This window comes from Tupaia chinensis, unplaced genomic scaffold, assembly GCF_000334495.1.
Source record: "Tupaia chinensis unplaced genomic scaffold, TupChi_1.0 Scaffold000063_1, whole genome shotgun sequence".
In the NCBI taxonomy this organism is placed as follows: Eukaryota; Metazoa; Chordata; class Mammalia; order Scandentia; family Tupaiidae; genus Tupaia; species Tupaia belangeri.
The window spans coordinates 3,034,748-3,060,654 of NW_006159521.1; the positions used below are offsets into that span (position 1 = coordinate 3,034,748).

Consider the following 25,907-nt stretch of genomic DNA (forward strand, 5'->3'; position numbering starts at 1 on the left):
GTAGAACATGCCTATCTTGTTAAATCATTTAAAAAAGCTACAGAAGAATAGAATGTAATTTACTAAAAACAAATAAAAAAATACTTGTTCTGTGCTAGTAAGGAACTGAGAAAACAAACCTCTTACACATGGGTAGGGTTGCAAGTTGTGGATTCCTTCTGGCGAGAAATGTCTTAGAAATGTTTAACATAAGAAAAAAATGTACTGCTAGGAGTTTATCCTACATATATAGCCATGAAGTAAACTAAGACCTTTTATAAGAATGCTACTGTAATGTCATTTTTGTAAGAGCAAAACAAACTCAGAAAATACCTAAATCTCCATAAAAAATAATAAAATTATAATGACTAAAAGTATAGAATACTATGCTGCCATTAGAAGGACTAAAGTACAAGTGAACACACAAAAAAGTGAAAAAAGTGGTAAAATAGTATATATAACATAATTCTATGTACATAAAAAGGAAGAGGCTCTCTCTCGCTCTCTCATATATACACACAATCACGTGAAGATTGAACGGTTCTAGACAGCTGAAAGGAGAAATAGGGCTGTGGTCAATTCTGGGACTTAGATGGAACAGTGATGAGCCAGGTCTAGGGAGATTCTTTTCAATGAACAGAACAGGTACACTGCACATATTTTTAAATGTCCTGTGTATCATGATGTTCTGACATAGTTAACAGCCTTTCTGCTGAGGAGAGGCTGCCTCCTCTGGTGCAGCCAGTTCTCAGACACAGCCAAGGGCTCTTCTGAAAGCATGTCCTTGATGGGCAAACTACCCAATCAGGAGCTGGTAACGGGCCGTGGCTATTAGGAACTGGCTGCACAGCTGGAGGGGAGTGATGGGCAAGCGAGGGAAGTTTCATCTGTATTTACAGCCACTCCCCATCGCACACATCACCACTTGATCTCCGCCTACTGTCAGATCAGTGGCAGCATTAGATTCTCATAGGAGACCCTAGATGGGACTGTCTAGAGTCAGGCCTCCCACTGATGCTGCACTACGGTGAGTTGAGTAATTACTTTGTTATGGATTGTTGGAAAAATCATGATATATTTTTTTCTATGCAAAAATGTTATCATGGCTTTCCCCAATATATTACAATGTAGTAATAGGGACCAACACTTAGCGTAATGTCGTTAGACTCCCACGTAGTCAACTGCGGTTCGCGTCTGGACCCAGTGGCTTAAGACTCACACCAGGCACGTGTGCGTGCATGCCTGAGATCCCGAGAGAAGAATGGATTGCAGTGTGGCCATCCCCCATGGGGAGTGATTTTTCGCTTTCTGTCTCTCTGTGTCTCTCTGTCTGATGAGTGCACAAGCCCTATAGCAAAAAAAAAAAAAAAAAAAAAAACCCAAAAAACAAAAAAACAAAAACCAACCAACAAACAAACAAACAAAACCTCTACAATGTAGTAATAATAGAAATAAAGTACACAATAAATGTAATGAACTTTGCCTGACTCATCCTGAAGCCACCATCCTCCACTCGGTTCATGGAAAATACATCTTCCATGAAATTGTTCCCTGGTGCCAAAAAGACTGGGAACCACTGCTCTAGCTGGCCCAGAAACCCTGCAGGCAATATCCTGCTGCCTTCATCAAGCCAGAGCCAGGCACCAGGTAGCCAATGACCAACCCTATAACTTAGGATCTGCCAAAATTACTTCAATGAGCCTAATCTAACATTCTTTGCCCTGCTCTACCTTGTGTTTCCCAAGGAAACTCTAATGGAGACTGTGGTCTAGGCTCTCCCCTCACTCCTGTCTTCTGTCTTCTGACCATGTGGTATTTTTCCTTATCACCCTCTGTGACATGGCATGACCCCCTCTAGAGAACACGTAAGTATAATAAACTTCAATCCTGTTTCCTTTCATGGCTGCTCCAAAGTTACCATACCATACCTAACACGTGTACTCCTAAAATAAGAAGGGATTTATAACAATTATAATGAAAACCTCATTTGCTCTGACGAAGTCCTTCCACGTAACAATGGAAGGGCATATCGGGGCTTTTTTCTAAGCCTCGGGGTGGAAGCCTTTGGCTGAAGCTGATGAGAACTTGCCCTTGCTATTCTCCCAAACCCGTCCATCCTCAGCCCAGCACCTCACCGGCATCGCCCATGGAGCTGAAGATGCTCTCGGTGACACACATGATGGTATCGGTGGCCTGGTCATAGCGGCCAATGGGCTCGCCTCGGCTAGCAAACTGTCGCACATGTTGCAGGAGGTCATGCAGGGCCTGGCTGACCACGCTGGCTGCTGCGCTGACTTGCTTCAGGAGCTCGCTGTCATCGGTGGCTGCTTGGCAGGCACGGACGCAGTTCTCCACCGAGCGGTCCACCAGCTTCCCGGCTTCAATCAGCTGCTCCTGGCACACTGGGGAGCTGATGGTGGGGCTCACGACCTGGAGCAAGACAGGAGCATCTCTGGGGCACAATGGATGACCTCTGGTCCCTGTGTGCCCTGGCATTCCATCAGGGGCCTTCACGCTTTGGCCTCTGTTCCTTCCTACAGGAGCAGGCATTCGGCCAACCAGTGCTGAAGTTTCTCATACTCCACGAGTCCACTTTTCCTTTGTGATTTCAGATTAGTCACATATGACAGCCCATTGTGCTATGTCCACAGGAAGACGTTTTCTGAGACTTACTAGTCTCCTTCTTTCTTTTAGGACCCTCTGCGTTAGAATAGGATAACTACCTAAAAAAAGTTTTTCTTTTTTCCCCTATGATTTCTTATTTACATTTAATCACTGTATACAAGCACACAATATGGTTTTTCAAAGTATGCATGTAGTATGTGACAATCAAATCAGGGATCTTCCATATACACCATTTTCAACAGAGAACCTTACATCTTTGTGTCTGGTAAGTGTTTCTTCCCGGAGCCTCTCCCACTCACCTCCCGTATAGTTTCTGGTCTCCACACTTGTCTTCCCAGCTATTCTATTTTCTGATCTTTTGATTTCTGCCATAGAGTGCAGACATTGGTAAATACTAAGCAGGGATATTCAGTGCTTATCTTTCATAGTCTAACTTACATCTCTTAGCATTAAATCTATATTCATCCACTTTGAATCAAATGATAAGGTCTCACTGTTCCTTATAGCTGAGTAGTACTTGACGGTGTATTTTTCTTGTTCCAGAGACACCTGGAACTCTGCTTCATAATATTCTAGGAATAGGGAAATTCTGTCAATTACTTGTGGAGTCCTGCAGGGTGGACAAGGACAGCAGTGGGGAGACCACAGAGGACAGCAGCAATTGATGCTGTAAATCTTACCACAGGATATGAAAAGCCGGCTGAGCCAGATCACAGATCTACACAACGTGACAGGGCATGAAATGTTCAGAAAAGAACATTTCCTATATTCTGATGCATCCTCACTCAGAAGACATACGTGATGTAGTGGCAAGAGTATTTGGGGTCAGACAGATCTGAGTTACAGCCCCATCTCTACCATTTACTACTTCTGAGGCCTTAAGCAACTTACCAAATCACGGTGCTTAATTTGCAGGGTTGCTGGGGAGATTTAGTGAGGTGATATGTGACACACAGAGTGTGTACACCTGGTGACAATTAACGTCCTTGCTCAGACATTGTGCAGCGTGCAGGGCTCCCATCAACCCTGTAGATCATTTCTGGAGCCATTTACAGTGCTAGACCGCACAGTGCAAGAACTCTGTGAGTGCAAGTGTCAATAAGATGCACAGAGAAGTCCAAAGGAGAGAGAAATTTGCAGAAAGACATGGGTTGGAGAGTACCAACTGACTAGGACTTGAGCAAATTATAAAAGCAGATCAGACAACTTATGCTCAAGTCCCATCATGTCTCCTAAAAGAGAATACCTAAAGCAAGCTCCACATCTGAGACAGTTTAACAAAGCCAGTCCCTACTCCCTCCCACTGACTAGAAGCAGATACATGCACATGACACTGTGTAGAAAGGGCTGGGGTGCCCACTGGCTGACCTTGGCACACGCCACGAGCTGGGAGGTGGAAAGGGCACACTGGGTGGCAGCAGCAATCACACGATTTTGTAGGACGGTGTCTTCGGCCACCTGAGCAACATTCTTTGCTTTCAGTACCAACATGGCAGCAGCATTGGCAACAGCTTTGGCCAAACTCATTAAAACATCCTAAGGCATAGGAATAAAAAGGCACTCATTAATTTTTTTTCCTAATCACCCTTCATAGCCTGAAAAGATAAAGCAGTATTGAACTAAACACTTTACTACAATTGCATTTGATCTTTTTCCTTAGTACTTTAGAATATTGTTTTCATTCGTTTTTTGAAACATCAGTGTATCCTTAGAGCTAATTAAGAAAGGGGATATAAATCTTTAGATATACATAGGATGGATATAAGTCTTTTTTTTTTTTTTGTCATAGGGCATGTGCACTTGCCAAAGAGAGCGATAGACACAGAAAGTGAGAAATCGCCTGGGGAGGGGGAAGGCAAGATGTGGGGTGACAACCACACCACAATCCCTTTTCCATTCTTCTCTTGGGATTTTGGGCATGCATGCACACATGTCTAGTATGATCTTTAAGGTGCTGGTCCAGGACTTGAACTGTGGTTGGCCATGTAGGAGTCCAGCACCTTAAAAATCACACCTCCTACTGGCCCCATAACATTGTTTCTTATAAACACCTGTTAAGCAGCAAAGGTTTCCATCTAAAATAGATTAACTTCAGGACATAGTTTTGATTTTACCCACTGACTTCCATTCACTAGCTCATCCAACACTGAGTCTCGACCTTGTCTTTGGAATGTGGTCGACGTGGTAGACCAGGCGAAGCTGAATACATGTCCAGGTGCCACAGCACCATGTGCATAGGAGAGTTATAATGTATAGCCTTCACAGCCTCCAAGTCATCACGCCCCACTGTAACTTGAACACGTACCTGCTGGATTTCCACTCTGCACAAGGACCCAAGTTACCATAAGCAATTTAGTGCCATCTCTGCCTCCAGAGGGCAACCTTGGACATACACATGCAGCTGGTACTGATATCTTCAGCTCAAGAGCCAAGGAATACTCTGAACATGAGTTTTTCTCAGCATTCTGTAGCCTTCTCCATGGAAATTAAATTATTATAGAAAGGAAAGGGCTCCTACATAAACTAGCTACAAGACCATCTGACTGAAGATGCAAGTAGCTCCAAGGCTTTAAAGATCAGTGCATGTTTCAACTCCAGGCAAAAGCATTCTGCCTACAGGATGGAGAATCCTTTGATTTTTCCTACTAGATTTGTCACCCATCTGACCTCAAGAGCCATCACTGCTACATTTAATTTACTTCTCTGCTTTTAATATCAAAAGTAGTTTATTTGGTTTGGAAATGCTTTCCCAAACATACAAGCCATTTTTACTTTGAACAAACATGTCAAAGCTTTCTCCCAGAGGATATGTGGTCAGATGTCTTTATTAATTCATCAGATAATAAAAAGCACTTTTGATTCTAAATGCAAAGGGTACCCACAGTCTTTACAATGAGATATTTTATAAGAAGACATATTGGAAAGAATGTTCAGTCTGTAGAGTCTTACACGGAGCAAAGATGATATGTAATCTAGACAAACCAGAAACCCACAAATCCCCAAATACATTGATTTTTAAAATGGACAAAACTAAGCAGTCTTAAAGGAACATAGTTCAGTGTTTTTTTCTTTTTGGTCTGTGATGTTTCTTGGCTATCCAAGGAAAGACTTGAGCCCATGATCCTAGAAACTGAAGACACCTTTGGGATCGGATTGTCACTTGTCTCCAACATAACTTTCAGGAATTGCACCCAACATGGACTGAAAAGTTACAGCTCTTGGACACCTGTCTCAATGCTTGGTGAAAATGTAATTTGCATATCTCAAAATATTTAAAAGACTTTAAAAATGAATTTCCCAAGCAGTTCCTAGAATTCCTTCACTTGGTATGAATCCATCTTTTCACAGAGACCGGTATTTGGTCACATAGAATCCTGATTGTTCTAAAGGGCTTAATGAGAATCATTTAAAGAAGTCCCATTCCTCTTATTAATTTTGTAAAAAAAAAAAAAATACAGTTAGAAAAAGAACGTGATACTACAGCTATAGTTGCTGACAAGGCCTTTGTCAAACTTTTCAACAAGACCACTATTATGTAGCTTGTGTAAAATAAATCTTTGTTAATTGTGGGAACACACAGTACATTGAGAACCCAAGAAAAGCTCCAAGATAGCATCTCAAGAATCAGAAAAACAGAGAAATAAATTCAACATCAGTAAGCCAGGGGCTGTCCCTAACTCGGAGGGACCACAAGATCACCTCACTGCACTGGTGGTCTTCACCGAGAGGCCTCATGCAAATGGAGACATGTAAGTCAGGCATTTCCTTGGCAACCAAGACTGCAGGACTAACACCCTGGACCTGGACCTGGACCTGGACCGGCTTCACTAGCATGTCTGAACAGAAACAAACACTGGGAACCAGAGTTTACTTCATAGGCAATGAAAACAATCTGTCAAAGGTTAAAAAAAAAAAAAAAAATCTGAAGCTGTAAAAATTCAAGGATGTATGGGATGCCTTAAGGAAGAATCATGACTTTATCTTCAACCCTCCTTAACACTGGGAAAAGAGAGAGTATTTTTTGAGGAAAGTAAAATGACTACTTCAAGATAATGAAGCCTAATAAACCAACAGCTGAACCTATTTTGCACATTGCTGAGTGGGGCCCTGCCTATAAAGCATCATCTGCTCTGGGCCAGCCCCACAGCCTAGTCATTAAAGGAGTCAGACTGCAGATGGCTGACCTCATAGTTTGAGTCCTGGCCCTGGAGCTTGCAAAAACAAGCGGGGTCTGTGTCTGTGCATGCTCCAAATCCTGACAGGATGGAGAAATGAAGGAGAGGGATTGGGGTGAGACCATGTCCCATCGGGAATGCTTTCTCTCTCTCTCCAGCTAACATCTACACCCCTAGCAAATTAAACACACAAAGAATTACCTGCCCTAATAAGAAAAGTAAAGCCCAGTGCAAGGACAATTTGGAGATCTGGAGGGGGATGTCAGGATGTCAATAAGCTTGCATTTTGTGGGATCTATTTATGTGGCCTGCCGTTAATTCTGTTTACAGTCAAGTTATCACCGGCATTTCCAAGTAGAAATAGCTTCCAGGAATGCTTCTACCACCTGTGGTGGGGACTCGTCCTCTGTCATGACACGAAAGTCCCTGACTGAATGTGTCCATGCACTGCGGGATACAAAGGAGTCCTATGGCCCCAGTCACAGGTACGTGCCGACCCAAGGAGAAACAAATGCATCTACGGTGACAGTGCATATGTCACGCGTCGCGACATGTGCGATCATCTTAGTGTATCTGACACATGCTGTGCTGATGAAATGTGGTAGTTCTATAGAAAAGGGCATGGAAATGGCCATCCATGTTGCAAGAAACTCGAACACCAGACGAAAGCTGAAGGACCTTTTGGTTCTATGAAATATGAAAGAATCACTGCAAAATGAAGAGGTAGCCAAAAGGATGCAGTTGAAAATGCAAGTGAAAAAGCATTTAGGTGTGTCAGGTAGTTAATGAAAACAGTGTTATATTCTAGATTTGGTGGTATCTGTAGTATTTATTCATTTCTTTTTTTTAGATTTTTGCTATAGTGTACACGCGCCCACCAGAGAGAGAGAGAGAAGCAGAGAGAGGGAAAGTGAGAAATCACCCCCTAGAAAGGAGGGCCACAGTGCCTTCTCCTCCATTCTTCTCTCAGGATTTTGGGTGCACATGCACATGTGTTCAGCATGAGTTTCAAGCTGCCAGGTCCAGGATTCGAACCACAGGTGACCACGTGGGAGTACAGAGACTTAACCATGACACCATCTGCTGGCCTCTGTAGTGTTAATTCTTGTAAGTTTATAATCTGTTATGATTTCTTCTCTCTAATATTTAGCTATACATAAATATTATGTAAAATTTATAATTGAGAAAAAGATGTTTTTAAAGCAAAAGCCAATTCAATTTTGCAGAATTTCTAGAGTGTGACACAGATTTTGGAAAAGGCCATATTCAAGGGAACTGGGCTAGAACTATAATATTTTAATTAGGATATATTTATATGTTGTGGGCAAAATCAGACTTAAGAAGAGGGCTAAAGGGCATCAGCCTTGGGCCAGCAGGTGGTCTGGTAGTGAAGACACTGTACTCCCCCACATGGCTGATGGAAGTTTGAGTCCCAGACTTGCCAGCTGGGAGTGTGTGTGTGTGTGTGTGTGTGCATGTGCGCCCAAAATCCCAAGAAGAGAATAGAGGAGACGGGATTGTAGCAAGGCCATCACTTTCCTGCTGTCTCTCTAGTGAATGAATGCACCCTAAGGCAAAAACCCTCATTATGTCTGATTTTGCACACAAATTTTTTAAAAAGGAAATTTTTTTTAATTAAGAAAAGGGTGTGTGTGTGGGGAGCACCAGTCCTAAAGTATGTGGTAAGAGATGCTCAACAACACAACCTGAACCACCCAGCCTCAGGCATCTGCACCATCTACGGTGTCTGGGACGTAGGCAGACAGAGCTCTGGTCTCAGCTGCAGTGTAGTGATTGCTGCCAAACACTCAAAGCCAGCTACAGCTGCTCATCAAAGGACAAACAGCACAAGTTCCAGGTATTGAAAAAAGAAGGTCACAAAACAGACTTATCTGCCACATGCATAGTTCTGGATAAGACACAGAAAACTGAAACATCTCTGAATTCAAAGGAAAGCCGGCAGTATGCAAGTGCATGTATAGGCGTCTACACACATTTAATTGCTTATATGTGGGCTCAAGAAGGATGCCATTAACAACTTTCCCCAAAAAACTGGCCTGAGATGTATTTCATGTGGGATAAATTCTCTCTACAAGCTAAATGATGTATAGCAATTGAATATATAAAATAATAATAGCAAAACAAAGAGATAAAATGAGACTGGCTGAGTTGATCTTGTAGAGGCTGGGTGGCAGACACAGGCAGGCTCATGATGGTACTGTCTCCACTTTTGTGTTTACTGAAAATCAGAATGGCTAAGTACTTTTCAGTGATGAAATTGAAATGAGTTTTTCTATTAAAATTTTTGGAGACCAGTAGCTCGCATAAAGGCTACATCACTGGACTCCCATGTAGTCTATTGCAGTTCGAGTCAAGGACCTGGCTTAAATTCACGCCAGGTGCATGTGCATGTGTGCCCAAGATCCCGAGAGGAAAATGGAGAAGGGATTGCGGCATGGCCATCCCCCCTTAGGGAGTGATTTCTCACTTTCTGTCTCTCTTTGTCTTTCTGGTGAGTGCATGCACCCTATGCTAAAACCTCTCCAAAAAAAATAAAATAATAAAATTTTTTTTGTTGTTTTTAATTAACACAAAAAGACTTCTATCTTATTCTTGATACTGCAAGGAAAATTTGATTTGTGTTCCATGACATCCTTCCTGCTCAGGGCTAGACCATCCCATAGACTCCTTTCTGAGACTGTAAGACTGCAAGTAACTTACTTGAAATCGCTCATCTGTCTCATTCTCTCCGATCTGCCTCAGAAGATCCCCACTGGCTTGTCCGATGCTGCCAGCAGCAGTTAAAACTGTCTGTCGGGGCTACAAAGAAAGAACATATCTTGGTGAGAGAAAAAAAAAAAAGTACTTCCTTCCCAGGGTCATCAGACATGGCAGTGCAGGAAGGGGAATCCCAGGGGAATCGGAATCCCTCTAGTATATACATGAGAATCTTGGGTTGCCTGCCAGATAGGAGACATGAATGTCCTGGTAGAATCTGAAGACAAGTACCCACTATCTCATGAACCAGCAATATGTGGACGAATCTGAAGGGTCTAATTAATGAATCTTATTCAACTGCTAAGAAGGTAATAGGTGTTAGGAAATTAGGGTACAAATTTACATTCCCTTTAAATGTCATTTTCCATGCATGTTAAGTTTCTGGGGTTGCATCAAATCAAATACCTTTTTGGGGAAGGCCATATTAAGAGATCAACCATTCACAAAGGCTGAACCTCAGCTTCTGTACTCAGTCTAATAGCTCTAAATACTACGCTGTTCACATGTACCATCAGAATAGAAGGAACAGCTCAGGAACCAGAGCCCAGTGGTCCCCAAAGGATGCACCAGTCACTCCACCCGAGTGACTGCTTGTCCCTGACACGCACCTCTCCAGAAGTAGGCTGCACAGCTTTCAGGAGGTCCGACACTGCCCCGGCCAGGGTCCTTGCAGCTCTGAGCAGGTCCTCGCCACTGCCCACCTCATCATCCATGAGGGCTGCCAAGAGCTTCACACCCTTGGACATCTCCGTCAGGTTGGAAGAAATAGTGGTGATTGCACAGCCCACAGCTGTGTAGTCAGTGTCTGCGGGGTCACCTGGGACAAAGAAGGACCATCACATTAAAGGAGGGTAGTGACGGTCGAGAGTCCATGCTGGCAGGAGACAAGTGACTGGTGAGAACTTTCAAAACCCCACGACGCCAGGAGCTCATCACCTGCCACCCTGCAGGAGCCGGACACAAAGCTCTGCACAGGCACAGTGAGAAGAGCTGCTCCCTGTCTCCAAGGTACTTCCAAAACGTCCTTTGACCTGCAGGCCTCTGACACTGAGATGCTGAGTATGAGCCACTTGAAAATGCCAAAGGAAATCTTGGCATCTCACAGCCTTGTTCACCAGGTCTCTGTCAGAAGCTCAGGGGGTCAGCTCTGCTCCTGGAACACTGACAGGCTGCAGGGTGAACCAAGACATTTCCCTGCTCCTACTTGATCATGCAAGGCTGGGAGTCATGCTATGGATGAGGATCCTAGTGCACAGGATAGGTGAGGGCACAAGTGATAACCCAGTCATTCAAACCAGCTTCAGACTATAAGCTCCCAGGAGAGAGAAATGAGCCTTAACAGACTCTGAAGTATGTCTAGCCTATTGACCACCAATGGGAAGAACTAAGTGCTTTTTCATAATGATGCATGACCTAGATAAAAAAAAAAAGAGAGATGGTTTTTCCATTTCAATTGGGGCATTGGGAGAAAATGCGCAAAGCACTTTAAGTGCCTAAAGATAGATTATCTACTTACTATATGAAAATACATTGTTTCAATCAGAATTATTATTATTATTATTTTAAACAAAACCGCAATATACCAAAAGTCTCTCTGGGACTTACCAGCTGTGAGGTTCACAACGGAAGCTGTCCCAGCTGTGATAGCATCGACTTGAGAATGGATTTCGTGTTTAGATTCGTCAACTTTATTCTGAACCCATACCCGGGACGCCTGTAAAGTCAGACCACACCGTGACACAATCAGAGCACAGAATCACCCACACGACCAAAAACGTCACGTTTTGACTACCCTCGTACTGGGCCAGCATCAACAGGACACATCTTTAAGTCATTTTCAATTATATCCTCGACAAATTTCTTGCTTGTTCAAATAGGCTGAATGGCAAGCACATTCTTCCTATACCTTATATTATGCTTATTTTTATTTTTTTTTAAGATCTCAGCGAGAAAAAAATTGATGTGGGTTTGTTTAGACAAATTCAATTGAAAAATAATGAGAAGAAAAATCAACATCTCATAATAATACTGCACATTAGCACTAATGGTTGTTGCTAATATTCCCAGAGTTAGAATAGGGTGTTTCAGCTTGTAAGGATGCTCTGTCAATGCAGGAAGCATCTCTTGTTTACAATCCGTGTCACCTTGAAGATGAGCAAGGGCCTTGTGCACACAGATGTAGCATATTTCCTGCAGAAATCTTGGGTCAGCTGGAACCAGTAACAAGTGATATGATCTTTGGCCAATTATATTTAGGTCCTGAGTCTTACATTTCTTCTCCTGTAGGAATTCAATGGTTTTTAAAACCTTTCCTGTTCTTATATTTTATGTTTATTTGAAACCATAAATAGCAAAGTTGCTATTTCAGGCAATTGGCATTTCACGACTTAGCTAATAAATGATCATTTGCACTGATAAGGATGACCCTGCAGTAAGGTACTGATCTGTTTCAAAAAACATCCCCAAAATATTAATCTAGGTTCAGGATACGTCTAGCACTAATTCTATCTTATCATATTCTTAGAAAATTGGTGAATCTTAATTTTTAAAATCTTTATCTCACATTGGGTTGTCGCAAAAGTAATTTTTCACTTTCCATAGAAAAACATAGACGGATATGTCATGGCATTGTGGGCAACCTATATTTTTGCTCTGAAATTCCCTAAAGTAAAATATTTAATGCTTCCAGGTCCTTAGGAGAAAAAGCACAGTGCATACCAGCAACCTCCATGCACACAGCTTGCAAGCAAAAATCACATCGTTCAGGGAAAACGTGCAGGGCAGTTATCCTACTGCAGGAGATGATGCTGCAGGCTGATCTTGGTTCTGGCCCTGGGACAGCACTAGACAGTCCTACAACAGAGGGTTCCAACCCTTGACTGCCCATTAGAAGCACCTGGGGAGAATTAAAAAACTGCTGAAACCTGGGCCCTACCCAGGTCTCAACTGGGGCTTTGGGCTTTGCTTTTAAAGCCCTCAGATGATTCTAATGTGCAAAGCAGGGCTGAGAATGACAGTTAGCCAATGCTTCTCACACTTTAATGTACACAAAACAGCTGGGAGCTTGGTTCAAAAGCAGATTCTGACTCAGTAGGTTGGGGTAGGGTCCTCGATTCTGCACCTCTCACAAGATCCTAAGTCCTGCCCATGGACTGACAAGTGATGGTCCATGCAGAAATAATAGGGCCAAGCAATGTGTTTTAGCAAGCTCTCCGGGAAACTCTGCTGAGGGCAAAGTCCGAGAGCCACTGTTAATAAAGGCAACAAAAACAGTTAATAATTACTGAGATCTTACTATGCACTGGGTAGTAAGAGCTGCACAAATGCCTAGATAATTGTGTCTTCACAACAACCCTATTTAAGGATGACCAAGTGGAGGTTTGGGTGGGGGCAGAGTAAGCTGCCTAGATTCACACAGCTAGTGAGTAGTGGAGTAGGAAACTGAACCCCAATCACATAACTCTAGGGTTCAAGTTCTCAGCCCTTATTGGGTGTTGCCAACAGCCAGGGGCACCCTGTGATTATCCTCCTGATACAATTGAAAGACTCAGTATCTTGAACAAAAAAACACAGGCTTCCTTATCACTTAGCGGAAGACAGATAACGAATGCACAAAAACCACTGAATGACATTTACCATATCCTGGCCAAGAGGCGGCAGTGAGTCCAGCTCACTGAGGTCCTCCTGGGCCTGCTGGACGGCATGCATGCTTGTGTTGATGGTCCCCATCAGAGCCTGCTGGGCTGAGGTCTGCAAAGACAGATGGACACAAGGCAGTCAGACCTCACTCCGGCGACTGGCATGGCCCTGTATGCTGCACGAGGCAAGGAGGAGCTCTAAGTTCGAGACAAAACAGTCCAGGACACATCTCAGAGAGCTCCCCTACCATCTTCCATTTCAGCCTAGGGGCCAGAAATAGATATTGCGCTATATTAATAGAATATAAAATGAATGTGATTGCAATAGGGGGATTATAATCACAAGAGTGGGGAGAGCTTAATTAGCTGATAAGGCTCAGTAGATTTCTTGCAAGGGAATCAGGGAACCCAACCCTTGAGCACTAAGGACAAAAGATCTTATGCACAGAAAACATACGGGTGTTAGATGAGAATGCTTCTTGATAAATGCTTAATTCTATCCAAACCTTTAGTCAACATGCTTCTTCAGGGTCATATTTCGGAGCATTGCGGCTCTAGTGGTATCAGAAAGTTCTTGCCCAATAGTTAAGGATTCCCAAGGCAGGCCTGAGAAAGGCACTGAATCAGACAGAACAGGGCAGTGGAATGGAAGCAATGACTCCTGGGGTGAAAGGTGATGATCACTGAAGACTTGATCTAATTCTTAGCCTTCTCTATGGGGATCTGGATCAATAAGCTTGTTTTTTGCTCGAGCGGGGCTCTGTCCCTAATCATAAGTTGCACTGAGAGATCTCTGATTCTTGAGTCACAGAGGACACCTCTGATCCCAGACGGCAGTGATCAGACTCACCCAGTTAAAAGAATACATAACTGGGCAGCTAGAGAGATCCCCCTTACAGCCTGTCACCCTGGTGATGTGCCCCCACACAGCAGAGGCAGTGCACGAACAAGGGGATGCACCCTCACAGCCTCACCAGGGGCGGCATGTGGCCTCGGTGCATCTGCCCAACTGTGACTTGCTGCTGCGGCGAGGGCATGCTGCCAACATTGAAGGTCTCAGGCCCGCTGGAGCCCGAGCGCATCACCGCCGGCAGTGCCACTGAGCCGTGCTCCACCTTCCCGGTCCGGTTGAACTGCTGCTGCAAGATGGTGGACCTGTGGGGAAGACCATTTGGTCACTGTAAGGCAGTCATCACCTGGAGTGTACGCAGAAGCTACCGTAGGTGTCACACGTGTTTGCTGCTTCACACCAGGGAGGCCAATTTAGAGACACATGCAAGGCTACATGGGGGCGCAGAAGGAACACAACTGGATCCACACGGAAAAGGTCCTGAGTAAGTGCCCAGGACCTCTCTGAGCATGCCGGCTATGCATGTGCAGTCCGTGATCCTGGCTGGCTGTGGGGTGGACTGTGGGGTGAAGAGTGGTATGAAGACCCTGTTGGGAATACCTGTCTCTCTCCTCCTTCCCCTACTCTCTTTACCTCTCTCATGGAAAAATAAATAAACTTGAAAATAAAATAAAGGAAATAAACAGAATTGACAATGAAGAAACAGCAATAAATGCTCAGGAGGAGAACCTTAAGATAAATCATTTTATGGTCATGTAAATAATTACTGTCAACTTACCCAGTTCATGGATTACACATTAGTATTCTTAAAAAAAAATGAAATGGGCATTTAAAATAGATATTGTCCTGAATTTTAAATGATGATGACAATGCTAATAACAAACACCCCATGTGAGGCATTGTTTAATAGGTATTATGACTAATACAAGTGAGGAAACCTACAGTGCGGTACTACTTTTAGCCCCATTTTAAAGTGGACTTATTCAGGCAGAGAATTCAGTAACTTCCCCAGGGCCACAGAGTAAATGGAAGATCCTAGATTTTAGCCCAGCAAATGTGGTACCAGAATCCACTTTCATTTTCCTTTCTTTTGAGGTTTCTGCCATAGGGTACATGCACTCACCAGAAAGACAAAGAGGGAAAGTGAAAAATCACCCCTGGGGAAATGGCCACACCATAATCCCTTCTCCTCTTGGGATTTTGGGCACACATGTACCTGGTGTGATTTCCAAGCTACCGGGTCTGGGACTTGAACCATGATCAGCTATGTGGGAGTCCAGCTCCTTAACCACCATACCACTTGCTGGTCCCAGAATCCATGTTTTCAACCACTCCCTGTGCTGTTTCTCAGCCTGTGACAAGAGAGCCATGTAGGAGGTACTTTATGAACAGTACTTCCTCTACTGGCTACATGGCTAGCTTTCTCCATGCAACAGCCAGAATCAAAGAGAAGCTCATTCTCTAGCTTTCTTATGAAAATGACCCAATTCAGGAGGCTGAAATCGGAAATGCAGAGTAGGACTCATAACTGCTCATAGGCTCTGAAGGTGGAGTTAAACTCTACACCTTGTTCAGAGTCTCCCTGAAATCCCTTTTCTCAGATAGGATGCCCACAACCCTAGCACCGCTGGTCTGGGGACTACAGCTGAGAAGCAAAACTTGACTTGATCATCCACTACTCCCTGCTCTAGGTGAAGGACTTCAAAGCAACCAGTCCCCACATTGACAGGAGGAAGCCTGCCCATTGGGGAGAAAGCAGCTCTCCAGCGCCCTTAACAAGACTTACTTTTTGGGAGAAACAGACTCTTCTAACATAGTCGATTCCTCATCACCTTCTAGTCCAAATCTATCTTTACTTTGTTTCTGGAGGTAAAACAAGATGCAAAAAAAGAAAATTAGCAGGTCTTGATTTAAGGCTCTTCAAAAAGACCTTCTAAAGGGACACCAACAAAAATGTTCAAGTTGACCCAAACTTCTTTGTATTGGTATTTGATAAGGTATGGGTGAATAAAAACATGCCAATATAAAAGGAGAAATACATTATTTAATATAGAAATAAGTAATTCTCTGTAGTTATTATTGCACAGATTTAATTTTACAATGTAAAAGACCAAAGCGCACATATTAACATTCTACTAGAACTTGGCTACCTGAATGGTCTATACTTTGAGGCCTTAGAAAACTTTTTTTCTGGATACCATTATGACATATAACCCCATTATATTTGATGGAAAGGAAAGGAAAAGAAAGGAGAAGAGAAAGGAAGGAAGGAAAGAAAACTATGAACATGTTTAGCACCTTTGTCTGGATTTCTGCAGAGAAAAGCATAACACAGTTACCTACTAGAGAGGAAGGTGCTGGGGGTAAGCGAGGCTCATTCATTGGTTAAATGTCACACCCTTGATCGTACCTGGCAGGAGATGATACAGCCATGTGCCACAGCAAATTCAGACTTCTCAAAGGATCTCAAGGTCAAAGACCTTATATTCAGACAATCTCAATGTCAAAGATTAATTAGTGAGTCAAGTATTTCAAGTACAGGTTTTCTTCAAGGTAGCCATATCATCTAAACTGAGCCTTTTAATAAAGCAGTCCTTGGGACCAGCAGTTGGCATAATGGTTATGTTGCTAGACTCCCATGTAGTCAACCATGGTTCGAGTCCCGGACCCGGTGGCTTAAACTCAGGCTGGGTGCGTGTGCGTGCGTGCCCAAGATCCCGAGAGGAGAATGGAGAAGGGATTGCGGCGTGGCCATCCCCCTGGGCTGTGACTTCTCGCTTTCTGTCTCTCTTGCGAGTGCACGCACCCTATAGCAAAAACCTCGCCCCCCTCCAAAAAAAAAAAGCAGTCCTGCGTTTCCATTTGCATCAACCTTAAATACCTTTTTGAGGATGATGTCAATGTAGCCTGCAATCAGCTGGGATATCTGCTCGCCCTCGGTGGTCTGCACTGAGTAGTAGCTTTCTTGATACTCTCCAAAGTCCTGAAAAACATTAGAAGCTATATTAAACATATTAGTAGTATTAAAAGCCAGATTCAGCTCTGGAATGGACAGAGGGCCACTTCCCCCTGCTTCTCCCCTTTAAATACAACCACATACTCTAATAAAACTTATTTAGCAATGGTATAAGGGCTCTGAAAGTTAGAGAGGTGTACTGCCAGGGGGCTTCTGGCTCTCAGGAATCACAATGTCGTGAATTCTTGGGTTTGCTTTTATATCCCATATCCCTAAGCCTGGGAGCCTTTAGAGGCCTGCCAATTGGAACCTCTAAGAGCTAGTTCCCGCAACACCTGCTGTTTCTGGCCAAAAGACTAGGAGAAGGGAAGTGCAGCCGAGACCGGTTGGGAGCCCCGTGCCCAGCTTGACAGCCCGGGCTGGCATTCACCCGCAGCAGCACAGCCATGAAGCCTGTTCTAACCAGGCAGGTGGGCAGTCTGCTTCTTTTGTAGGAGCAGTCCCATCTCTCCCTGTTCTCTCCCCAGTGGCATAAAGACAGTCAGGCTCAGTGGCTTCTGTCTCTGCAAACGAAAGCAGGCAGCCCAGGGAAGAGTCTTCTGCCCTTACAGACAGAACAACAGGGTGTAAGCACAGCCTCAGCAGTGCTGAAAGAACGAACAGTCCAGAATAGCTTTGCAATGGCTCAGATAAAGAAATCATCATTGCAACTGAAGTCCATAAAAGTAGGCCAGAACACTAAATGCTAAACTTAACAAGGTGGCTGTCTGCCAAAACAGATTTAAGTAAGGGCTAGCGTCTCCTCACATAATCACCAAGATGTCTAGGATACATGAAAAATTGCTATTCACATCAAGAACCAAGATGACCACAATAGGAATGAGACAAGACTACTAATTAATGCCAATGCTGAAATAAATCAGATATTGGAATGATTTAATAAGGGTTTTAAAACAGCCATCATAAAAGACTTCAACAGGGACCAGCAGTTGGTGGAAATGGCTATGTTGCTGGACTCCCACACAGTCGACCTCAGTTTGAGTCCTGGACCTGGTGGCTTAAACTCACACTGCATGTGTGTGAGTGCCCAAGATCCTGAGAGGAGAATGGATTGTGGAATGGCCATCCCCTCTGGGGGAGGGGGGTAGTGATTTCTCCCTTTCTGTGTCTCTCTCTCTCTCTCTCTGGTGAATGCATACACCCTATAGCAAAAACGTCTCAAAAACAAACAAAACAAAAAAACAAAAAAAACCTTCAACAATCACAAAATCCTTTGAAAGAGATGAAAAAACAGAAAGTTTCACAAAGAAACAAAAGCCATAAGAAGAAAGCAAATGGAAACTACAGAACTGAAAAATATTTACAATAACCAAAATAAAAAAACTCACAGACTAGACTAAATAATAGTATGGAGATGACAGATAATTGAATCAGTAAACTTGAAAACAGATCAATAGAAATTAGTCACTCTGAACAACAGAGACAAAATAAACTAAATACAAATTAACACGCTTCAGAGATCTGTGAAATAATAACAAAAGATCCAGCACTAACATCATCAGAATAACAGAAGGACAGGATAGTGTGAGGAAAACAAGTTTTTGAAGAAACAATGGCTGAAAAATTCCCCAAATTATCAAAAGATGTAACTGTATAAATTCAAGAAACTGAGTAACCTCCAGACAGAATAACCCCTAAGAAACCCACATCAAAAATTTGGAAAATGAGAAATAAAGAAAAACATCTTGGCCCAGCTGTGGTGACCTCACACTGTTTAGATGCTGTGTTTTGTGGGCTATGGCCACAGAGGAGCCCAAGTTCAGTTCTTTGTACAACCTAAAGGCCAGGGCAACAGTGTATGCCTGTCATTCTAGTAGCCTGGGAGGCTGAGGCAGGACGAACAAGAGCTTGAGGCTGGCCTGGGTGACAAAGCGAAACTAGAAGTAAGGGCTAGGCACAGTGGTATGCACTTGTAATCCCAGCTGGAAGGCTGAGGCAGGAAGACTCACGCATTGGGACCCTGCCTTAAAAAAAAGAAAGAAAAGAACCTTAAAAACAACCATAGAAAAATGATCTATTACTTCTAAACAAACACCAACTTGAACGACAGGAAGTTTCTCACCTGAAATAATGAAGGTGAGATAAAAAAAGAAAAAGGAAAAGAAAAAGAAAAAAAGAAAAAGAAATGGCATGACATTTTTTGAGTACTGAAAGAAAAGTACTGTCAATCCCAAATATTGTATCTGGCAAAATTATACTTCATGAAGTAGAAATAAAAATATTGTCAACTGAAGGAAAACTAAGAGAACTGACGAAGTAGCAGACCTACCCTTGAAATGGCTAAAAGGAAGCTCTCTTTCCAAACATAAAGAAAATGATAACAAGGTCAGCAAGTGGTGTGGTAGTTAAGGCATTGGATTCCACATGGCCATACCAGAGTTCGAGTCCTGGACCCAGTGGATTGAAAATCATACCAGACATGTGTGCATGCATGCCCAAAATCCTGAGAGGAGAATGGAAGAGAAAGAACTGCAGTATGGCCATCCCTCATGGTGGGTGTGTGTGTGTGGGGAAATTTCTTAGTTCCTCTCTCTCTGCCTCTCTTTCTTTGTGGAATACATGCACCCTATGGCAAAAATCTAAAGGGGTTAAAAAGTGAGAGAGAGAGAGAGAGAGAGAGAGAATGATAATGCAAAAAAGCCTGGGAACTTTAAAAAGAAAGAACAATGGGATAAATAAAAATAGATGTAAATGTAATAGACAATCCCTTAATTCATGGTTTTTAAAATCTAGTTTATGTTTGAAGCAGAAGTTATAACACCATTTCACACAGTGTTCAGTGTGTACAGAAAAAATACTAAGCAATTATATTCCAAAAGTAAGGAGGGTGGAGAGACCTAAATAGAAGTAAGGCTTCTAAGGTTTCTACACTCCACTCAAAGGATTGTAAAACCTCATACCAGTAGGCTATAACTAACTCACACACACACCATATACAGGGTAAAATCTAGAATAATCACTAAGAACAGTATACAAGATGACATACATAAAAAATAAATAAAACAAAGTGGAATCCCAAAAAATGTTCAAGTGACACATAGAAAGTAAAAACAAACAAACAAAAAAACAGAGGAAAAAAAATAGAGGGAACAAACTGAAAAAAGACTGCATGTTAGTAGACGTAAGCTCTAACTTGGACATACTGAATTTTTCCATGTAAAAATGCATCATGACTTCTAATGACCTGACTGTTTAAGTATACCAATTGAAAGACAGGCATTGACAGAATGGATTAAAACAGCAACAAAAATGACCCAGCTAATTATGCTCTCTATAAGAAACTCACCACAGGGAGCCAACAGGCGACGTGGAGGTTAAGGTGTTGGAATTCCCACATGGCTGACGGTGGTTCAAGTCCTGGACCTAATGGCTTGCTCTCTCTCTCTCTCTCTCTCTGGCAAAACTCATGTGAAAATAATAATAATAATAATAAATAAAATTAATAATGCTAAAGAAAAAGAAACTCGCCTCAGATATAACAGTATATGTAGGTTGAAAGTAAAAGGACAGAAACAGTATATTATCCAAACATTAATTTTAAAAAAGCATGAGAAACCAGGCCAGCTGTGTGGTGCAGCAGTAAAGTACAGCTCAAGAGAAGCTGGATCCCACATGAGGACCACAGTTCTAATCCCGGCCTGGTCAAGCCTGAAACATGCTGGGCACACACACAAGTGGCCAGGAACTGATGGGTTAGAGGACTGGAGGAAGGGGAACAGTGTGACAAGACTCTGTGGAGGGTGCCTCTCTCTCTCTATCATGAATGAAGAAAAACAGGGACGGCTATGTTAATATGAGATACGGGCTTCAGAGCAATAATTAATTACTAGAACAAAAGAATATCATTTAATAGTCAAACAATCTCTTCATTAAGAAGTTATAAGACTCATCAATATATAGGCACCAAACAACAACATTTCAAAATATAAGAAGCAAAAACTGATAGAGCCGAAAAGTAGGGAAAAAAAATCAGAAAAACTCACAATGACTGGTAAGTGCCTCACTTTCAGCAATGCATAAAATTACTGGAAAGAGGGACCAGCAGATGGTGTAATGGTTACATCGCTTGACTCCCACATGGTCGACCACGGTTCAAGTCTTGGACCCAATGACTTAAAACTCACACTAGGCATGTGTGCATGCATGCCCAAGATCCTGAGAGGAGAATAGAGGAGAAGGGATTTTGGTGTGGCCATCACCCATCGGGGGTGATTTCTTACTTTCTGTCTCAGTCTCTCTGGGGAGTATAATCATCCTATAGCAAAAAATCTGTCTAAAAAAATTACTAAAAGAAAGTTAACAGGATATAGTAGACTGGAACAACACCATTGATAACAGGGGTTAACAGTCATTTACAGAAATCACTTTACCCAATAACAGCAGAATGTACACTCTTCAAGCCGTCATAAAGTATTCTCTAAGAATAATCATATTCTGGGATATAAAACAAAGCTTAAATTTTTAAAAGAATTGAAATAAGACAGAGTATGTTCTCTGACCATAATGGAATCAAATGAAAAATCAATAATAGAAAGACAACAGGAAAATATCTAAACAATTGGCTATAATGAAATCAAAGAAAAAATCAATAACAGAAAGACAACAGGAAAATTTCCAAACACTTGGAAATTAAATAAAGGCTCAGAGTAGGAAGAAAAATTACATATAATAATTTTCAATCCAACTTGAATAAAAATAGTGATGTCCATTCTCTTTTGCTTGAAGTAGTTATTAAGATTATCATGATTTCTTATCTTTAAAAAATTTAATTAAACAGGATTTAGTGCTAGTTTAAAACATCCCAAAGTGTTAAGATACATAACATATAAGCAAACATAGCTATCCCCTGTCCTCCACATTCCAGCCCCAACTTCCATCATACCTTCCCCAAAGGTAATTAAGTTCAACTCTTTTAGCAGTTTTCCTAGAAGTTCTAAATAGCATGTTAGATAATTTTCTTGATTTTTTCTATTTTAGAAATTAACCATAACTTCCTACAATGGCACATGAGGACATATCTAACAATGAACATGCTTCTTTTTAAGGTCCTGCAGATACCGTGGTTAATGACTTCAGCAGAAAAGAAGGTATGTTTTCTAAAAATTCCTTCCAACTGGCATGAGCCTATCAATTTCTGATCAAATTAAGTAACTAATTACTCCTTCCTAGAGGCCCTTTCATCACACTTTGTTTTTTATGTCCATACTGAAATCTTGCCTAAATACAAGCTGTATTTCAAGCATTCACTAGAAACTTCAGTAGTTCTGAAAAAATGAACAAATTACAGAATTAAAAAAAAATTTTTTTTAAGGTTTTTGCCATAGGGTACATGTGCTCATAAAAGAGAGAGAGAGTGAGAAGGAAAGTGAGAAATCACCCCACAGGGGTGAGAAAGTGAGAAATCACCCCTTACTCTGCAATCCCTTCTCCATTCTTCTCCTATGTCGGACCTGCCGATGGCAAACAGTTCCTGAGTTGGGGGGGCGAGGAAAGACAAGAAGACAGGATAGAAACGAGAGGACTGCCAGTCAATACTGGTCAGCGTGAATGTACTTTATTGCTAGTTATACACACTCCCAAGACTTCTGTGATGTAAGGTTTTAAGTCCTTACTGAATTTATCAGGTTATTATAACAATACTTTGGAACATTTAGTTCAAAATAATCCCAAGACATTCTGCTCATAACAATCCAGCCGCCCAAGGCCATGTCCAGATAAAGACCCTGGTCTTATTCTGGTGGTCACGTCCTGCACATTCCTCACGTTTCCTCTTTGGCTCCCCACACTCCTGGGACCTTGGGCATGCACGCATGCGTACACACACACACACGCACACACACACACATGCTCTGGGTGTGATTTTCAAGCTGCCAGGTCTAGGACCCAAACTGCGATCAGCTATGTGGGAGTCCAGTGCCTTAACCACCATGCTTCAGCACTATTTGATTTTCTTTATTGCTCACCTTGCCCTACGAAACATGGGCTCTATCAAGTTTCACATGCAAACAGGGCTATAGTTAAGGCTACACATGATGTTCTGCTAGTAGCAAACGTTGAAGTTGGGATGAGGAATCCAGAGGTCTGAGGGTCTGGGAACAACACATGCTCCCTACTTCCCGTGAATTTTACATTAAGTATTCGATCATCATGATCTCATTTCATCCTAGTCACTGGGTGACAGAGGTGTTACTTTCCTCATTCTACAGCTGAGGAAATAAGGCTCAGAGCGAAGGAACTAAACAAGTCAGAGAGCGCAGACTCATGAACTGGCGCTTCTAATGCTACCCCAAAGTCTGTTTTTTCCACCATGTACTGTGACTTCTTTCTAGGCAGGCTACGAAAACACACCTCACCAAGATAGCACAATTCTTAGGGACATCTAAAATAACAGGATAAACAGGGAGCCTTCATATTAGAGCTTCCTTTTAGGATATACTAGGGAGGCCATCAGGAACACTCAGCTGAGAGCTGTCCTGGTAAGGAACTCTTTCTAGTTTACAAACTAGAGGCAGACTCAGTAGAGCACCAGAGGAAAGAACGATGAATCCCAGGCATGCTGGCGTCATTCTTGCTTCTGTACCACGCCCCCTCCCTGCCCCTTGACTGGTACTCCCTTCCCCTCTCTGCTCTGGCTCTTGAAGGCCAGACACCCCCAGTGGGCTAGGATCTGGCCTTTCCCCGTCCCACACGATCATCCAAGGCCACGTTACGCCTCTCACTGCCCTTTGCCAGTCCCTACCAGTGTGAAGCTCTTGGGTGAGGCTGCCCAGCGCTTGACCGTGGTGAGGGGCCACTCCTGCAGCACGTCCTTGGTCTTCTCATCCACGCGCATCACCGAGTCTTTGGTGATGCCGAGCAGGCGAGGCACCAGCTTGTTCTTGCCTTTCATCTTTTCCTGAAATAGAAGAAGATACCCATAATCAACACTCCTCCTTTCAATGCAGCTGATTTTATCACGGAATCTGAGTTTGTGATGTTTTACCTGCAGCCAACTACTTGGAAAAACAAGGCTTTAAAGCTAGGTTAAATAACTCAATAAGTTAGAAGGACGGGTACTAACACAGAGAAGTGAAAAGATTGGAAAGATGCTTTTCAGGAGGAAAGGTTGCTCTAAAATTAGACAAGAAGTCAGAAAAAAAAAAAAGGTTGAACAGAGAAAAAGCATGTAAGGAGAATTTCAAATTTTAACACTCCCAGGAACCAACTCTGTGAGTACCAAAAGAAGGTTAATCTGGAATTTAAATAACTTAAGATAAATTATAACTCTGCCAAAGTGGAATGTTCAGTATGAGGTGACACAGCCCTCTAAAAAAATCTTAAATAGGGACCAACAGATGGCATGCGTAATGGTTACATCGCTAGACTCCCATGTAGTAGACCATGGTTTGAATCCCAGACTGGCAGCTAAAACTCATGCGAGGTGCATATTCATGTGTGCCCAAAATCCTGAGAGAAGAATGGAGAAGAAGGGATTGTAGCATGGCCGACCCCCCTGGGGGTGATTTCTTGTTTTCTGTTTGTCTGGTAAGCGCATGCGCCCTATAGCAAAACAATCTCTCTTTACAAAAAAAAAATAAATAAAAAAGCAAACAAAAAAAAAACGTTAAATATATATGCATTTGGAATTTTTGTTTGTGGTATTTTCATACATCTTCTGATTCTTAAAACATCTTTTATAATTAGTTGGAATAATTTTTAAGAAGATAATAATGTCTAATAAAATAATGCATCCCTATTTCCTACTCATACTAAAACAAATTAAGGGTAGATTAATAATTTAGAAAGAACACACAAGTGGATATTTTTGTGATTCCTTGTGAGGAGTGACTTTCTAGCAAAAGCAGCAAAATAAAAAGTCAAAAAAGATGAACATCTTTAACTCTTTATAAATGACAGGACTTCCAAAAGTTCGTGGAAAGGGCTAGCATTTGTTGACATGGTAGTTAAGGCACTGGACTCACACAGGGCTGACTGTGGTTTAAGTCCCAGGCCCACTGACTTGAAAACTATGCCTGGCACGTGTGCATTCATGCCCCAAATCCCAAGCGAAGAATGGGGAAGGGACTGCAGGGCCATCACCCCTGGGCAGAAGGGAATTTCTCCATCTCCCTCTCTGTGTTACTGTCTCTCTATGCAAGCACAAGGGCCCTATGGTAAAATATCTTTAAAAAAAAAAAAAGTTCATGAGAAATGGAACTAAAGTATGAGTTTATTTTGGTGCAAAAATGTCTTGAAGTCTATGCATTGGTTTTTCATGGTACTCATTTTCTATGAATTTTTGAAGACGTCCCCTGCCACACACACACGTGTGTGCATGCATGTGTTCACATGCATACACACTCAGACAGGAGCAAAAGAAAAGAAAGAAACTTCACCATTAAAAGAAATTAAAAAGCAAATGACTGAAGAATACAAACATTTCAAATATAATTGTAAAAGACTTCGCGCACTGTGAAACATTCTCACAAACCAACGAAACTATTAAAGAACATGAATAGTGTTTTAAAATAATAAACTGAAAAATAAGCAAATAACATGTTTCACTTAAGTAGAATAGCAGTGCTTTTTTGTTTGTTTATTTTTTTAAATAATACTTAGAATTAAACAAAGTGTGAAGGGGGATGATTATTAATGGAAGTTTAAAATATTCATAGAAGAAAATGTGTTAATATCCATCTATTCCTATTTTTGAAACAGCTTATCTATAAGGAACTTATTTTTTTTCTTTTTTTTTTTTTTGGAGAGATTTTCACTGTAGGGCGCGTGTGCTCGCCAGCCCGCCAGAGAGAGACATAGAGACAGAAAGCGAGAAATCACCCCCCAGGGGGGATGGTCACGCCGCAATC

General features: G+C 42.2%; 1 protein-coding gene across 1 annotated transcript in view; it reads right to left on the reverse strand.

Annotated features, from left to right (window-relative positions):
- TLN2 (talin 2) overlaps nucleotides 1-25,907 on the reverse strand; it is a gene marked incomplete in the record, with an annotated part of 559,462 nt that overhangs the window by 172,068 nt on the left and 361,487 nt on the right. Inside the window, 10 exon segments of the mRNA XM_014593350.2 lie at nucleotides 2,115-2,409; nucleotides 3,973-4,140; nucleotides 9,501-9,599; nucleotides 10,166-10,374; nucleotides 11,163-11,271; nucleotides 13,194-13,307; nucleotides 14,170-14,350; nucleotides 15,832-15,908; nucleotides 16,927-17,028; nucleotides 23,801-23,956. Of these exon segments, the coding sequence (XP_014448836.1) occupies nucleotides 2,115-2,409; nucleotides 3,973-4,140; nucleotides 9,501-9,599; nucleotides 10,166-10,374; nucleotides 11,163-11,271; nucleotides 13,194-13,307; nucleotides 14,170-14,350; nucleotides 15,832-15,908; nucleotides 16,927-17,028; nucleotides 23,801-23,956 (1,510 nt within the window).